The sequence below is a fragment of the Leucoraja erinacea genome, chromosome 17, assembly GCF_028641065.1.
Source record: "Leucoraja erinacea ecotype New England chromosome 17, Leri_hhj_1, whole genome shotgun sequence".
Taxonomy (NCBI): Eukaryota; Metazoa; Chordata; class Chondrichthyes; order Rajiformes; family Rajidae; genus Leucoraja; species Leucoraja erinaceus.
In genome coordinates, this window is record NC_073393.1 from 9,894,847 (window position 1) to 9,913,610 (window position 18,764).

An 18,764-nucleotide genomic window follows, 5' to 3' on the forward strand; every position below is an offset into this window, starting at 1 on the left:
GTATAATGACAGAATGTGTTCCATTTCTGAATTTAAATAAGTATCACTTTCAATTGAGAATTTTACATCAACAAACTCACGGACAATTGTTTAATTTGTCTTTAATTTTACATTCTAAACTATTTAAACCTTTCTTCTTTTCTTTTTACATCAATGCAATTAAATGTTTGTCAAGAATTAATTCTTGTTACAAAGTCATAATGATATCAAATAATAAGTTAAAACTACATTTTGTAATCTTCTGGGACATCTTGCTCTAAGAACCAATCTATGATGCAAATCACAAATTTCAGGTCGCCTTTTTTGGAAAGGAATGGGGATTAAATGCATTAGAATTCAGTGGCCTATATAAGAGCAGTCACTATAAACTATCAGAATTCATTGTTTTGCCATGCAGAAATGTTATTTCAATGAAATGATAAATGGCATTTAATTAAATATAATTCATTTGACCCATGTGCATGAGCAAAATGGGACTTCCTATTTAGCCTTTACCAAGTATTTTGTGATCCAGTGGAAAGGAGAACAGCAATTGTGTAAGGGTGGCCATCTGCTCTATGCTATTTGAGCAAAGAAACCATGAAAAAACGGAACCATTTTTTACTACTCATAATTCTTGAATGCATGCTTATAGTTATGGTGGGTGAAAAAGAGCAAAGGACTTAAAGGCCTGTCCCACTTAGGTGTCATTTGCGCGTCATTTACACAACATCATTTACGCATCACGACGCGAACATGGTGCGTGGTGAAGTAGGCAGTAATGTGCGGTTGCACGCGACGCCCCAGGATTTTGGGATGTACAAAATCTTTGCGCGCCATCTGCGTGATGCGCAAATGACACCTAAGTGGGACAGGCCCTTCAGTGGTCAAGTGAGTGTAAATAGAAACAAGGTGTACAGAAATTTGGTTACAGGTTGACCTGGACTGATAACTCAATATTCCTGATTATATGATGTTCAAAAGAAGTAGAGAAAAAGAGAAAGGAGCAGCATTGTAATTCAAGGAAGGTATTCACTTGCTGTGGTGAGTTATGACATAGATGCTTTGAATCTTTTTGGGTGGAAATATTGGAAAACAGAGGAATGAAGACATGGGTTACAGGAGTCTATAGGCTCCCAAAGAGTTATGCCTCGATTGAACAAATGGGAAATATCATAAGGATGTAAGAAAGGAACTGCGACTATCATGGATGATTTTAATTTGTTCATGTTTTTACACTTAATGAGCAGTTGTAAATCTTTGATTTCAGAATAATGTCTGATCATTTTGTAAATTCTCTCACATTTAGCATTAACTGAAGGAGCTTGTTACCTGCTTCTCAGTGAGAATGGTTCGTCCCAACAGCTGTTCCTCCAGACCTTTAATGGTGACAGTGAAATCAATAATTGAAGTCCGGGCACTTATTTCAGGGGTAAAAGCAGGGTTTGCCAATTTTGAGGTGATGTACAGTCTGAAACCATTCATGACCTCTGTCTCCTTGTCTCCTATTTTCACCTACAGAAAAGTAAAGACATCATACATTTGCTTTTGTTGGTGATATACATATCCCAAGAATAAGTATTGAAATGGTGCGGCACAGTGGCACAGCTGGTAGAACTGCTGTCTCAGTGCCAGTGCAATCCTGACCATGGGTGCTGTCTGTGTGGAGTTTGCACATTTTCCTTGTGACCACATGGGCTTCCACTAGGTGCTCCAGTTTCCTCCCACATCCTGAAGACATGTGGGTTTGCAGGTTAATTGGCCTCTGTAAATTGTCCCTGGTGTGTAGGGTGGTGGATACGAAAGAGGGATATCATAGAGCTGGTGTGAACAGGTGATAAATGTTACTTGGTGGGCCGAAGGGCCTGTTTCCCTGTTGTATCTTTCAACAAAAAAAAATTCAAACCTACAATGTGTGTTACCACACAGCTAACAGAAACAGTAGATTTAATTTGGATTATTTATTGACACTTTTAAAGATTTATTAGTTACCTTATGTGTTGAGCCAGTTTTAATGAAGTTTTTCTCCAACACATTGTCTAGTGCTGGATCCAATTCATCTCCGACATCCTCAATTAATAATGGCCTACCAAGTGAAAGGCAGTCCTCCAAATGATTTCTGAAATATTTATGATTCAGTGATGTTGCCTGTAATAGAGGGAAACACTTCTAGTGCATTTTGCATTATTTTCATCAACTTTGTAGCTTCTATATTCCAGGAGCCTAAACATATACACAAGATAAATAGAATGGAAAAAATCTAAAACCGTCACTATTTATTAGATACCCTTTATACAAAAACCTGCAGTTTCTCACTCATCCTATAGCCAGTAAATTTAATGGGATAAATTATTTTTGTCTGCACTTTTTGGTTTCCTTTCTGTCTTTATTCACCATTCCTACAGTGTTATAGCTTTCCCTCAACTTTAGCATTGCATTACTCACTCCACTCGACTGACCTACATTACAAAGAGGAACAATGGCTTCTTTAATGCTTTCTGCTCTCCCCCTCAAATGTTTCCACATCATCAACCTACAGACAAAATTCTAATGAAATGCTAAATACTTGCAAGGCAATATAAATGTCAAACTGCTGTGTATTTGTATTTATATATGTCGATTAAAAATTTGTACTGTGCAGCAAATTGTGGTTAATTGATTATTTTAATTGCTCATTTTAATTAATTTGAAAAATATTAAATCTGCTTTGTTTCATCTTGCAACATGATCAGGGATGTCATGGCCATTAACATGAACTGCAAATTCTGGAAACATATTTTATCACCACAGTGCATGTCAATTACCTGAAGCTCATTTTTAGCTTCATAGTTCTTTATCCAGGTCTTCCCCTGAGCCTGAGGATCAATTAACAGAGGATAGCGAGCTGCCTTTGTAATAATTATTCCATTTTGTATTGAGAAGTCATCATTCGGAAGGCCTTGTAAATTCCATTCTCCAACCGTGGGACCATCAACAAGCATCTCCGAGACATTCAGATGTGTGGTGAAAGGGATATTACGTAATGTTATTTCTTGCTGCCATTTGCTTAACAACTGGTTTCTGAATTCCTGGTTAAAAGGACCAGAGTAGGACAAGAAAGCTGTAGCCACGAGAACATTACCTGTAACAAACATGAGAAAATAAACTTATTACATTTAGGAATCGTGCATCTATACAAATCCCTAGGCAGAACAGCTTATTCTGCCATGGACTATGCAATAATCAGATGAGCAAAAACTGAAAATAATTTATTTCTCAGTTGCAGGTGGATGGTTAAACAGACAAGCATAAACATTGCACACATTGTGTGGGCAGCACATTGTAACATCATTAAAAAGAAACACCTATAACAGAAGAGATGACTGATTACTAGGTCTTTGCAATCCGTGATTTTCTTTCTGACCTTCTGTATGCCTCATGTCCATGCCCAGTGTGCATGTGAGCCCTGCTTGAATGTTACATAAACTAGCCCTGCTCAAGCAGATCCCAGGGAGGGGGGGGGGGGGGGGGGGGGGAGGGGGGGGGGCAGGGGAGACACATCCCCCCTCTGCTTTGAGAGGGGGGGATATCCCCAAGTTTTTGTTATCCGGATTTTAAAATCTCCGCTTTCCTCGAGACAGTGGGGGTGGGACTGCTGATCGAGGGCGCCGATCGGATAGAGTGCGATGATTGGAGGAGGGAGACGTGCCAAAACACTCTCGGCACAGACCTGCGCCTCATCCACAGCCCGGATCGATCCCGGCTCTCCAGCGCTGTCACGTCCCTACCGGAGTGCCACCCCCCCCCCCCCCCCCCCCACGGGTGGCCAGAGACGCCGGGAGTCAGCCGGGAGCTGTACCCACAGGCCCACAGTCAGCGCAGAGAGAGGTGTGTGTGTGTGTGTGTGTGTGTGTGTGTGTGTGTGTGTGTGTGTGTGTGTGTGTGTGTGTGTGTGTGTGTGTGTGTGTGTGTGTGTGTGTGTGTGTGTGTGTGTGTGTGTGTGTGTGTGTGTGTGTGTGTGTGTGTGTGTGTGTGTGTGTGTGTGTGTGTGTGTGTGTGTGTGTGTGTGTGTGATAAATTGTGTCCCCTGTCCCCTCCATGTTTTTATAGCGATTTCCGTGCCTGCTGCCACCACCACTCCAAATAACACTCCAACATCTGCAAGTTGGTATCAAGTCCAAACTCTTCATTGCTAATTTGATCAGGACTTTGAACTCCACCTCCCTGCTCTGATGCTCCTACCTAACCGCCACAATCAGATTTCCCCCAGCACTGACTAATAGACATGCTCCCAACTCTAGAGATTTCTCTTATTAAAATTTGTTTCCTCCTTCCCCATCACACCCTGCCCTCCCCCGATAACAACCTATTTTATTTCATGCTTCAGCCACAAAAGAAAGGTTTTTCGTTGCCTCGAAACCATTGACCAACCGTGTAAAACCAATCTAAAACCTTTCTGGGTGTTGAACAACATCTGGGACTTCTCACTTAGACTATCGGAATATCAGAAAAAAAAGCAATGGCACATTTCAATGGAATGCCATCTTCAAGTAAAAAGTAGTTTTGCATAATTATGGAGCAATCTCGCAATAATTTACTGGGTTATTCAGGCTTATCATTACCACAACAATCTTTCATTTAAATAGCTCCTTTTAATTAGTTTGACAACCCAAGATAACTTGTATGAGTTATTTCAAAAATAATTGACACTAAACAGCATTAGATGGACAAGACAGTCACAGACCTTACCTTTTAAGATTCCAGGGCTAGGGGCCTTGACAACTGGAGAGAAGATGTTTGGGAGCTTGGAATGATGGAGGCTGTTACTGAAATAATGAGGAGTAAAGCCATGGAGAGCTTTCAAGACAAGGATGAGCACTGTAAACAAACAACAAACTGCTGGAGGAACTCTGCAGGTCAGACGGCATCAATGGAAGGGAAGGGTCAGCATTTCAGATTGAGACTCTGCACCACATGTCCTGTTGCAGAGACTCGACCTGGAATGTCCACAGATGCTGCCCGGCCCACGCAGTTCCTCCAGCAGTATGTATTTTGTTCCAGATTACAGCAACTGTAACCTCTCGAGTCTCCTGAGAATTTTAAAAACTAGGAGGTATGTTTTACTCACTCAGTACGTACTTGTGCTGAAAGGGGTGGAGGGTGACCCAGGTCAAGTCAGAAGATGGTCAGATTCAGTTTGCCACATGGAAATTGGATCTGAATCTTGGCATATTTGTTCATTCATGTGTTATGATTATCTGTCAGACTTTTCATGAAATAGGCAGCTTGCAATTGTCAACATTGTAAGTACGAAGCATTCCTACATTCCTTTGTTACCACTTACCCACAAGTCTTTTCTCCTCAGCAGCAAATTCTTTGCCTTGCTCAGTCCAGCGTTCCTTCTCATTTGACAGAGACCATCGATCAGACTTGAAGCCATTTGCATCTTCTGCCGGCAGCGTTCAGCGTCCTCTCGTAGTGTCTGAGAATCACGCCATAAAATCAATAATAATCTCATAAGGGATAGGGGTAGAATTAGGCCATTTGGCCTATCAAGTCTACTCCTTCATTCAATCATGGCTGAACTATCTCATTCTCCAGCCTTCTCCCCATAACCTCTGACACCTGTACTAATCAAGAATCTCTCAGCCTTAAAAATATCCACTGACTTGGCCTCCACAGCCTTCCGTGGCAAAGAATTCCACAGATTCACCACCCTCTGACATTTCTCCTCATATCCTTCCTAAAAGAATGTCCTTTAATTCTAAGCCTGTGGCCTCTAGTTCTAGACTCTCCTCTCCACATCCACTCTATTAAAACATTTCACTATTCTGTACGTTTCAAAGAGGTCTCCCCTCAAAAATCATTAATCGAAATGACCATTACATTTCTGACCCATATCAGGTTATTAATCTACTCATACAATCCAAGTGAATTACCAGCCACTTAAATAGCCAAGTATGAAGATGCAGGAATGTCAAAAAATTGAGTTAATTAGATAAAGTTTCACATCAAAATTACACACCAGCCTTCCCCCCCCCCCCCCCCCCCCCCCCCCCAAATCCCCAGTCAGAAATCTGGTTTAACAACATCTTTTACTTCGCAAATTAGGATACACATTTTCAGATAATAAACTGCAACTTCCCCTACAACCAGTGAAAAATCTTACAGCAAAAATTAAATAACAGATTTTGTACTGAGAAAATCTAAATAGGTCACGTGGCATGTCTTTGAAAGGGAAAACATAAAGCAAATTAAGAGTTAGCAAATTCACACAAATAATGTGTGAAGGGAGAATTGAAGAGATGGGAGGACATTGGGTTTGGGGATCTGACAGGATGGATGCTGAGAGAATGTTGCTCCTGGGATGATATCTAAAACAAGGAGGAAATGAGGATGAATTTCTTCTCCCAGCCTAGGCATGGCAGAAATTGATAAACATTTAAATTTAAGGGACTCGGCGGGGGCAATTGTGGGAGAATGATGTTGAGGTCAGAATTGGATCAGACTCCAAGCCTATTGAATGAGGCCACTTGGCTACCTCCTGTTTATGTCCTATGTTATAAAATTCAGTAGGTTCATGGCTAAAAATTCATCCCCAGTTTGTAATGCTGAATGCATCATATAGCCAGGTTATTGCATTGTACTCTGCCTCCAACATCTTTTGTTTATTAGTATTATTGTCACATGTATCGAAATAAAATGAAAAACTTTTTTTGCGGGCTATCCACACATACCAAACATGAATACAATAGTTAGTGCAAAGAGAAAAATATCAGAGTGTAGAATATAAACTTGCAGGATAATAGCACTACAATTACAAAGAAAGTGCAAATGGAAAATAGTGCAAGGTCTGCAGTGAGGCAGGTTGGGAAATTGGGACTACACCCTATCTTGTGGGAGGACTGTTTGGTAGCCTGCTGGTCACAGGGCTGAGGTTGCTTTGATCTGTGTGTGTGCGGCTTCCTTTCATGAGCTCTGATATTTATCAGACAAAATGCACACCACAACAGTTGAGATTTCCGATCATCGTTAATTTTGGTAGTTGCAGAACATTACAGATGATCTGTAATCAACATGAAACAATGTCTTCTCGTCCCACCCTATTTTTGCAAAATATATTAAAAGACTTACTAACAGCTTTTCTGCTCTAGCTGTACCCAATGCATATCTGGCCGGTGATAAAGTGTCCAGGGCAAGTTTAGTCCTGAAGTCATTGCAAGATCTGATTAGAATTATATATTTATCCTTTAACCAACATCAATTGAAACTAGACTGTGGGATCACTATCTCATTGTGAATCTTTGCTGTATGCTGGTTAACTGCAGCAATTCCCTATACTGACTAACACCTAGCGCTGGAGAACTTTAGGATGTTGTAAGATAGTGAAAAGTAACATCTAAATGCTTCCTTCTTCCTTCTTTCCCACATTCCAACCAAAAGTCTGGAGTCAGCACAAAATAACCCAGTCAAATAATCAGCGTTCTCCTATTGAATGTTCTCCTATTCTGAAGTAGGGTTTTGACCCAAAAAGTTGCCTATTTCCTTCGCTCCATAGATGCTGCCTCACCCGCTGAGTCTCTCCAGCATTTTTTGTCTACCTTCTCCTATTTACCTGTTTCTCTCTCATTGCTTGCTCATATTCCATCTGCACAGTATCAAGCTCAGCCTGCTTGGCATCAAGCTCACACTGAGCCTTCTTCAGATCCTCCAGGGCAATGGCCAGGCGACTTTCCTGTACAGCAAGGTTGGCCTTGAAAATATTGAAAAAAAGTTTCAACCATTGCAAGCAGTGCAATATTAAATATTTCCTTAAGTTTCATAAACAAATTAGAATCAAACATTGGAAATCATAATCAATGGTTCTATGGAAATAACCAGACACTAAAAACACACACCAAACATAAAAATGAGCCAGCAACTTCCAAAGAGTCGTCGATGCACGGTAGCCAAATTTGCAAATGTTATTGCCCAACACACCACTTCACTGTTATTTTGTCAAATATTGGAACTGGATATAAGGCTTGTTAATGGAATGTAAAGACTGGTGGGAATATGTGGTGTTTGTGAGATAATAATGGGCAAAACCCATCACACAAAACCTAACTACCATTTCAATTATAGAGCGAAGGAGATAGGCAACGTTTTGGGCCGAAACCCTTCTTCAGCCCGAAACGTTGCCTATCTCCTTCGCTCCATAGATGCTGCTGCACCCGCTGAGTTTCTCCAGCATTTTTGTGTACTTTCGATTTTCCAGCATCTGCAGTTCCTTCTTAAATACCATTTCAATTATGTTATATATTAAGTGCAATCAATTCAATTGCCACTGAAAATTAACCGTCACAAGTATAGTGTGAATCCTTCAGATTTCAGGCATTATTAAAATAGAATGATAATTTTAAAATTATTTTCTTACTTGTTAAAGCTTGTTTTACACCAATCTCCCTGCCCTCTTTATTTCCCTGTCAGTAGCAAATGATGTGTACATGATTTGGCATTGATTTGACTTTAATTTATACTTCCATTTCTGTTCTTGCACCGTTTATTTCCTATCAATTGCTTGTCTTGTTCAACTGATTGCTTGTCCTAGGATGACCCTCATTATGCTTTCAGCAACTTGAGGCATGAGAAAATTAACAATCAAAACACACAATGGTAAGTCTAACTAATGACAGATAGCATCGGCTATATTGCTAAAGTAAAATTTACCCCTTTCATTTGACATAAATGGCAGTTTTAATGCAGACTGTCACTGCAACAATGTGTAACAAACCTGAAGAGGCAAGACTTCTTTATTTATCTCATGGAAGTAGGCCATGGCTCGAGTCCAGGAGCAAAGACCAGCAACATTACCGCAAACCCGTCTGGCCACATCAATGTTATAATCCGGCATTTGAAAATAGGGACAGAGCAGTTCAACTGTCTCTTCATTGATGGTGTCTTTAGGAAATTGCTATGAAAACAAAGAAACCATTTTGATGACAGATAAATACAGAAATGTTCAATTAGGAGACATAGCCTCAGGGAACAACATATTCCAACCTAAAGTAGGTCCTGTCATATTTATGTTGCCAAGTTTGGGTGAAGTCATGCACAATTTTCAATAAAACAAACAAGACACTTAAGATTCAATGTCAATATTGATTCTTAGGGAATTTTTACATTAGCGGGTTTCACAAAGCATTTCAATCAAATAACTTCAAGACAAAGAATCAAAGAGCCTAGAGTTACAATAAGGAACAAGCTCTGAAACTACCTTCTGGCTGAGAAGGGAAGGCCAGAGTTGTCTTCCCAATTCTAATCGTTTTACTGAAGTCAATTGGCAACTTACACAGTCACCATTAAAGCTGAATATAAACAATTGGAAGAAGAGAGAGGAGGGATAAAGGATTTATTAATTATTTTAAATACTTTGATGTCCGAATAAAAGTTCTTTACTTTAGCTAAAGCCCAATAAAACCTTTGAATTGTGCAGAAAGGAACTGCAGATGCTAGTTTACACCAAAGGTAGACACAAAATGCTGGAGTAACTCAGCGGGACAGGCAGCATTTCTGGAGAGAAGGAACAGGTGACGCTTCGGATCAAGACCCTTCTCCAGACGATTAAATTGTCTTTTAGGAGAAACAAACTCACAAGTAATTTCCAAAGTATGTTTGATGGGAACTTTGTGTGAAGCAAAATCATCTAAATTGAACAAGAATCTTCACCAAACACCAGGGGCACTGGTTGACCACAGGTACAGCTGTATTTATCTCCATTTCAAGCCAACATCTCCAGCTCAGCTGTATTTACCTGCAGTGCTTGGAGAGGGTTTCCTGCCATGAACTTCAGTGATTCCTGCCATGATGGTATAACGCAGTTCCTCTCCACATCAAGTCTTATAGGGTTCAGTTTCCTTTGCAACAGCAGCAGCACACAGTCCATTATCCTCATGATCAAATGAGGCGGGCGCCCGAGAGTCCGCACTAAGGTTATGTCAGCTGGTTTAATTGTCTGCAGTGTTTAGAGGGAACAGATTAGCCTATCATCAATAAATGAAAACATTAATATATTTTAAAACTACATTTGTAAACAGTGAGCACAAATTCTGAATAAACATTTGAAAGTTTTGAACTGTATGCTAGCTTGCACATAATGTTTGCAATAGACACCCTCCACAGACTCAAGATCCTGACATTCACCTGCAGGGCTGCCTCAGCTTCATCCAATGCAGGTCTGGCAGCTTCAAGCTTTTTCTCAGCCACTGCCTTATCTGCAGATATGCCGTCCACAATCATCTGGGCGAGGTCTTTGACTTTTTGTACTTCCATTTTCACACTCTCCGCTGCCTGAGCTTTCACAGTCACCTCTTTAAGAACCTAGGAACCAACATAAAGAACGTGAAATTGGAGTTCCTCCCAACTCAATGCTGAATCAAAGTATTGCATTCTATTTCAACATTATCTTCTTTCTTCCCAAATAGGCAAAAATCATTTTTACACGTTTTAAATCCAATCATACCGGGGTCTTGCAGTAGCAATGATCCAGTGGGGACTGCCAGAATTCAGCCACTCATACTTAATGTGTCTTCAAGTCGCACGCATTCAGTGTGAAAGGTCAGAGTCTGAGCATCATTAGGGGTGAGGTGCCAGAACCTGACAATTCACCATTGAGACGAGGAGAGGAGTCCTGACACACTTCACATTGGCTATCAAGTGGTGTTCAAGAATTTTGTGCTGGGAAAGACTGGCAATACGATCAACAAACCCATTAATTTGAATTGTCATCAACCCAGTGGGAAAAGGCAATGTCTTGAATTATTACTTTATTTCAATGTTTTAAATTATTTGTTTTCATTTTGATATGATTTTAATTTAAATTAATTAAAATGGGCTGAGGTGTTAAATGGGTAGGAAGGAACAGCAGATGGTGGTTTACATCGAAGATAGACACAAAATGCTGGTGTAACTCAGTGGGACAGGCGGCATCTCTGGAGAAAAGGAATAGGTGATGTTTCAGATCGGAACCCTTCTGGTGTTAAATGGGACAGGAACACTAAAGCATCTCACGAGGCTGAGACACTTCCTGGAGCAAGCTCCACCTCGTAGGATGTCTCTTTGGTGCAGTCAGCCATCTTCATCTGAAAAAACTGGGATTGGAGAGGTGAGATTGAGGCATTGGGTTGAGGCATTAATCCTGTTGAAGATGATCTAGCCCATTTGTCCTTTCATCTTCAATTTGTTAATTTCTCTTGTCTTCAAGCCAGACTGCATTCCAACTAATCTTTAAGTCTTTTCTGAAATGTAGTCATGAACAGAAACTGACATTCACAGCAGAAATGTACAATACAGGAGGAGGTCATTTCCCCCTTCACGTCCATGCAAGTAAAAGAGAGCATTTAACATATTGAGGCAGCCCAAGGCATCACAGCAGCCAGGTTACCTAAAACTGACACCACCCAAAGAAGGAAACGTTAGTACAAGTCTGGTCATTGGCATGGATTTGAGGATGGAGGGAGCAGTGGATATGGAGGATCTTCTGGAACTGAGGGCTTAAATGGTTGTAGCTATATTTGGTATTAGCAACAAGCGGCAAGTTGGCAACAGCAGGGTCAGAAATGAAAGATTTCTAGATGAGGCTACAGAGACAAAGTGGAGAAATTCCCTATAGATCTCTGCAGATGATGATTTTATGAATTAAGCACTACTGTACTGGAATCTATTGGTGATCAGTGACCATAAGTGTGATGCATGGTATCCCTTAACATCCACGCAGCTGAGTTTTTGGTAAAACATGTTTATAAAGAGTGTAATATGGGCAGAGAGCCATGTGAGCATTCAAGCAGTTTACAAAGTCAGGGAGTATGTTGTGACTCAAACCCAGGGTCACATTCAACTAATTCAAAGAATGAAAATATTTCTAATTATCAAATTCATATTATGATACCATATTAAATGCCAGGACATTAAGCAGAATGCATGAAATTTATTTTATGAAAGAATTCTTGAAGATGGTTTTTAAAGCATTGTGATAATTCATAAATCAGAAATGTAACTTTTCCAAAAGAGAATAATTGTTATTTGGGAAATGATAAGAAAAAGCCCCATTTATAATAACGGTGATTAAATTGCAGCCTCAAAGGGGCAGAGGCCACAACATACAAAAATTATAGTGATTAACTATAATAATTAAATCTTGTAATAGAATATAATCAAATAATTACCAGCATTCTGCTTAATTGCACATGAATACTGAATTAAAACCAGTAGCAGAATATTTAGTTGGCATGGATAAGCATTCTCAAAGTAAATCAGAATTCATAAAAAGCCTTTGAACAAAAATCCCAACACTGTTTTCTCTTGAAATGAATATGAATTAATGACAAAAAACAAAATTGATGCATTTAACACTTCCGCAAATTATTACTTGCACACCTCATTACCATGTCAGCCTTGTCATTGGCGATTTTAAGCTCTTTTTCTTTTATTTCCAGTTCTTTGCTAAGGGCTACAACAGATTCCGAAGCTTCCTTCAACTTCTGCAAACCAGTCTTCATTCTTGAGGAGGAAAGAGAAATAACTAACTCCATTTCCGCAATCAACAGAATGAAAACAGAACAATGTGAAGAAGTAAAATGGCCATACTGAATGACGAAATAGCCTCACATCCCCCTGAGGATTAGCTCGAGTCAGCAATTTTCCTTCTGAGAGTTGATTGTGGGCTCAGATAATCCAGATATTGAGCAAAGAATGTAGACCAACAGAACGCAAGCTACACTGTTGAAGTTGATATCATTTTAAATGCAACATTCCACTGAGGTCCTGTCAACACTTTCAATAGCAGGAGTAAGATCTCATGGTAGTTTTTCCACACACGATCAAGAGAGCTTTTACTGGTGTCCTAGCCAACGTTTCCTCCTAAATCAGCATTAATATGGAATAGATTATTTTCTCATTATTTTTACTATTGTCTACAGGAGTGTTATTCAATGTAAATTGGCTACAGCTATCACTATATTACAGCAGTGACTACATTTCAGATGTACAGGTACATTATTTGTAAAGTTCTTTAGAACATGAGATTGCTTTATCAATTCCCTTTTTTTTTTAAAAACAATAATGCGTGTAATATTTGTTTGAAAAGGAATAGAGAACATTTTTTTCAGGGCCAGTCAAATCACCTCTCTGCCATAGTCTGCAGCTCCGATCGTTTCTCCTGGTACACGACTTTATAGCTCTGAATGAAGGACAGATAGGACTTGGGTGTAACATGGGTTGAACGGCGATACCTGTGAATGGAAAATCAAAGTTACTGACTGAATTATAAAGAACAGTTGTGCAAGTGTGCTAAAATTTGCAGGAATATGATTTACCATCTATACGTTGCAGCTGGTGCTGAAAACATTTAAAAACAATTTTAACAAATGCCTTTAACATGATCACCCCATATTTAACAAACAATATAACTGATTCATTAGATATCAGTTCTATTCTGAAAGTTACCATATTACAGAAGCCAACCCCATTGTTAACAGAGAATTGCAGGGCACATTTAAATTCATTCTTCTCTTCGCCATACAACTGGCCACAAGAAAGGCCATGATCAGGTCAGTAGTTTTCAAAATATAATTCAAATGCAAATACTCGAATCAAAGCCATATAGACGGGCTAAAGGGGAAACAGTCCAGTAACATCTGCAATATAATTATCAAGCCAGGAATGGCTTGCCAAATAAATATAAAGACTAGTATACTGCAGGAAAACAGATTCAGTTGATATATTCTAAGGTAAAGTATACCTGCTGGCTGTACGTGTGGCTAAGCAGAAACATTATGCAAGTTCCAAATTAAGAAATCAGAATTCCTCTGGGTACTTTCAGCTATTCAAGTCTAGCTGAAAGCTTACCTTAGATTTAACACAGTTCAGTAAATCATTATTCTGGAACTTGAGCAGGGATTCTTGGAAGTTTTAAATGATAACTATTCATTTAATGTTAACTGGCTGTAAGTTACTACGTCTCAGTGAATTAATCCAGTAAGATGCCTTTTAATAGACACATGAGATCAAGGTAGCTGTAAGTGTAACAATAGCATAAGTGTAATCTGCACTTCAGTAACAGCAATGTTTAAGAACCATTATTCTGGTATTCCAGCAAGATTTAGAAGCAGAGTAGGCATTTACCACTGTGTGCCTGTTCCACCATTCAAATAAGATCAAGAGCGATGTTTTCATGGTATTCAATTTCCTAGGCTAACCCCATAAGAATGAATGAATGGAAACCAATAATCTACTAAAAACCCTTTAGAGTAAATTTATCAGAGGAACTTATTAGAGTAACATCAATGTACTATACTGTTTACACTTAGATCTACATAAAGTCAACAAATGCTTAGAAAAATGTGTAATTGCTAACATTTTAAAAGACAATATGGCACCGAAGAAACATCAGCAAAACTGGATTTATATAACTTGGAAAATGGAGGCATCAATTGCACCTACTTTGAAGGAAAACTGAACAATTTGATATCCTTCATGCTCTTCAGATCTAAACAGAATTATTGAAAGTTACACAATTATTGAACCTTTGCAGCCTTTTCATCCTGAGCCTTAGTCACTTACTCCATTCATCTGCCAAACAAACCCATCCTGCCCCCACCTGTATTCACCGTTCATTTGCCAGGCTTTGTTCTGCTTCCATCTTTCATTTCAAGCTTTCCTCCCCTCAATTCAAATCAGTCTGAAGAGGGTTCAGACCCTAAACGTCGTTTGTTCATTCCCTCCACAAAAACACTTTGTGTTTTGATGAAAAGTTTTCAGCTTTGCTATTTGTAATTTTCTCTGAATTTACAAGCTATTTATTAGTAAAATGCGGACTCACCTTTCAAAGTACAAGACACATTTCTCTGCTACACCATCCTGGAAAGTACCCATGCACTCCACCACTTCCTGCTTCACCTCCAGGCTGCAGTCGATCTCAAATGAGGACAAGAAGTGTTCAGATACTACAGGAAAACAATAATTTTTTTTGTAACCTTTAAAACAACGTTCTGCAAAGTAATTGTGATTTCTGTAGTCAAAAATTGTCCTATCACAATCAACAACAAAAAATGTTTGATGTACGCTTTGGAGTTTATAATGAGGGTGATCGTATTGAAACAAATAAGATGCTGAGGCAGCATGAGAGGATGTCCACCACCAGTGGTAATGGACGAGGGGACATCATTGAAAGATTAGAGAGTGACCATTTAAAATGATGTATAGGAATGTCTTCTCACAGAGTGTGGTGACTCTTTAGAATTCTCCACCCAAGGAGCAATGGAGTCTAAATCAATGAGGATATTTGAAAAGGGGAGAGATACATTTTCAGAAGTTTGTGGAATTGAGGGCTATGGGGTGGGAGATTGCAACCTTCACGTGGTCCGCTCTGTTTTGACGAATGCAATCAACCTGGCATGCACAATTAAATAAGATCAAATAGAACAAGTTGTCGTACAACTTTAGGCTGTGCACGCCATACGCAAGAAGAAGAAGAAGGACTGTGTGGAACTGGCACAGAATAGGTCTTTGGGAGGTCAGCCATGCGCAGGACTCATGGAACCTGGCTACCCACTCCTGCTCCTATTGTCTTGTGTACTGATGTTATAATCATAACACTTGCCCACTCTGAAAAGTAAAAAAAAAACAGCCACAAGTTTTATCCCTTTCACTTCAATGACTAAGATTTGATTTCATACACCTTGATGCTGGAAGTCTCATTTCACATAGCAAATTGTGTAACCTATGACTCACTGAATTATATTATTTTGATTTTATATTACTTTGGAAATGTCATTCCCCATTTCTGCATTCATTAGATTTGAGAAGATTATCATAATAGCTTTTGAGGCGAATGTTAAGAGCAACCGGTATAAGACTACAATGCTGTTGAAAATGGTAATTTTGTACTTCAACGGTGTACTGAATAATTTACAGACCATGTGTGCTCTTTGGAATAACATTCTTTCTCTTCTACTCCATGAGAAAAAGCAATGCTCAAAAAATATGCAAACAAACTTTGTGAAAAATATATTTGTTCAGTGTTCATTCAAAGTGGGTGCAATTGGTGCCTCCATTGTTACAAATTATACAAATCCAGTTTTGCTAATTATGTTTAACTAATTAATTTCTCGTAGAACTTTTGTTTCATTTTAATATTTACATTGAACTATTTTTATATGTCCAATTATCATCGACTTTTTAGACTTTTTTTAAGAGATACAGAGTGGAAACAGGCCCTTCAGCCCAGCAAGTCCGTGCCGACCAGTGATTACCCTGTACACTAGCACTATCCTACACACTAGGATACCCTGTACACTAGCACTATCCTACACACAATTTAAAATTTACAGAAGCCAATTAACTTACAAACCTGGACGTCTTTTGGAGTGTGAGAGGAAACCAAAGATCTCGGAGAAAACCCACGCGGTCATGGGGAGAACGCACAAACTCCTTACAGACAGCACCCATAGTCAGGATCGAACCCAGGTCTCTGATACTGCAAGTGCTGTAAGGCTGCAACTCTACTGCTGCGCCACCGTGCCACCCTTGATAACAGTAACCTGTCAAAAGGTTATCAGTGTGTTCCAGGGATAGGGCCTGAGGAACTCATGCCTGAGGCTTAGTCGCTGCCAGTGGACCACACTGGATCAGGGTAGGGTGGGGATGACAGAACAGACCAAGCACAATACAACTTAAAGGGCGCAGAATAAAGAGAAAAAGGATAGGGAAATCGTGCAGCCAGGGTTACAAATACTTTGAATGTTGAATTCTAATTGAAGTTATCTCATATGCAACATACTCCACATTCAGTCCTACCTGCAATGAGAGCATCCTTTGGCCAGCGACTGAACCAATCCATGGTGCAACCAGAAATCAGTGCTGGGAATTTCAGTGCTCGATTTCGGAACTTTTCTCCGACTGGTGAGAAACAAAGCACGGCGTGCAAGTTCTGCCGCACCCGGCACATGAAATAATCGTACAGGTTTTCATTAGTTGGGGGTCGTCTAGGAAACTGTTGCTTCATTGCAAGTGCAAGATCATTGCAAATTTCATCCATTTCATCTCGATTAAAGAGGTTTGAAACCTACAAAGATAATTACAACTTAAATATTACATTCATACCACCTGAAATTCACCCACTAAAATCCCACAGCAATATTATGCTTTCCCTCAAAACAAGACCTTTCTATTCCCCACATTCAATTATCTGGAAATTATTTACCACATTCTCTTAACACGATGTACACTATGTAGTCATTGGAGCACATTTTACTCATCCTCCAAAATGTATTCTTTGGGTACACAGCAGAGCAGATTTCAGAGACAGAGTACAATGATCTGACACAACATTGCATTTTATTGAGCGTTAACTTAGTTGGGGTTTTTCTTCAGCTTAACTGTTAATTGTGGTAGTTTCAGGATTCAATTTTGGCGCACGTTTTGTCAGATGTGAAGGTGATGGTATATCTGGCAAATTGTAATGACAATTAGAATGTGCTTTCTTAAAAATCAAATCATAAGTCAATATTATCTGGTATCTCACCCCACCCAAATCAGGATTTTGCTTTGTATTGCAAATAATTTTTCTCAGCTTCAGAGTTACTGACCACTCCAGTATATTTTCTGTTCAATGGAACATAGAACAGTACAACACAAGAGCAGGCCATTCAGCCCACCATGTCTGTACTAAACATGATACCGAACACAATATCCTGATGATAGTGAGATTAAGGCACTGCTGCAGGGAAGACTTACTTCTCTCAGTTAGCACCTGAAGCTTGCCAACTAAATACATCATTCTTTGAAAATAGACCAAATCTACATTCTTATCAAACAGAGGAGATTCTGAACCTACAATAATTTCCTCAGGAACCTGATATCAATTCATCAGACAAATGAAAAGAAACATAACCTGTATAACACAGCAAAACACTCACAATGCATGCAAATTCTCCACATAAAGATGCATTGCTGCTTGTGAATACTTCAAGTATTCACCAGCAACGACAGAAACAAAATTCGATAACATTTTTAATAGGGCACAAAGTAATAAGGCACAAATGTATCTCAAGATTGTACAAAAACATGTAAAGATTGTACCGCACCTCTCCAGAGGATAGCACATTGTTCAAATACTCCAGAAAAGCCTCATCCTTGATTTCATTGTCGGTAAAAATAAAGGTTACTCCATTTCCGTCCTGTCCAGCTGTTTTGTACAGAGTCTTCAGATCTTCCAACAGGTCTGAGGTACTGTATGATCTGATTATATACAAGTTATACAAAGATAGCTACAGTAATTGTTCTGAACATCAATGCTTTCCTATGAACACACTTAATAGTCCATTACAATTGAGTCTATTCCTCTTGTTCCCAGGCTTTGGTAATATGTAATCATGTTAACTGTCAGTCTGACTTCTTAAACTGTCTTTTATATAAATTCTGAATGCAGACCGCAAAGAAAATATTAGTCTTACGATACCCGAGTGGACATCTAAAATTATTTCCAACATGAGCCATGGCAAATTATGAAGCTCTGCTTTCTTATATTCTTGTATGTGGATTAATTTAGGGAGATAAAAGAACAACCGATGACTTTGGACGGAAAACCTGAAGGAAATTTTACTCTGCATCCAGAAACTCTTCAATTATACTTCAGCAATGTAGCAGAGACATTTTCAATGCAATATGATCTACAGTGCTTCCAGAAAATGATAAATAATTTGAGCATTTTCTAGTGCAGAAATCACAGTGCAACGTGCCCCATTAGCATTTAAGCATCTCCTCGTGGT

At 39.3% G+C, this 18,764-nt stretch overlaps 1 protein-coding gene across 1 annotated transcript in view; it reads right to left on the reverse strand.

Annotated features, from left to right (window-relative positions):
* LOC129705497 (dynein axonemal heavy chain 5-like) overlaps positions 1 to 18,764 on the reverse strand; it is a 128,142-nt gene that overhangs the window by 20,829 nt on the left and 88,549 nt on the right. The window contains exons 49-61 of the mRNA XM_055649085.1: positions 18,081 to 18,234; positions 16,792 to 17,059; positions 14,816 to 14,939; positions 13,119 to 13,226; positions 12,381 to 12,495; positions 10,141 to 10,317; positions 8,732 to 8,911; positions 7,574 to 7,711; positions 5,303 to 5,440; positions 4,708 to 4,885; positions 2,784 to 3,100; positions 1,972 to 2,127; positions 1,312 to 1,494 (exon numbers count right to left, since the gene is read on the reverse strand). Coding sequence (XP_055505060.1) covers positions 1,312 to 1,494; positions 1,972 to 2,127; positions 2,784 to 3,100; positions 4,708 to 4,885; positions 5,303 to 5,440; positions 7,574 to 7,711; positions 8,732 to 8,911; positions 10,141 to 10,317; positions 12,381 to 12,495; positions 13,119 to 13,226; positions 14,816 to 14,939; positions 16,792 to 17,059; positions 18,081 to 18,234 — 2,236 coding nt within the window. The remainder of the gene's footprint in view (positions 1 to 1,311; positions 1,495 to 1,971; positions 2,128 to 2,783; positions 3,101 to 4,707; positions 4,886 to 5,302; positions 5,441 to 7,573; positions 7,712 to 8,731; positions 8,912 to 10,140; positions 10,318 to 12,380; positions 12,496 to 13,118; positions 13,227 to 14,815; positions 14,940 to 16,791; positions 17,060 to 18,080; positions 18,235 to 18,764) is intronic.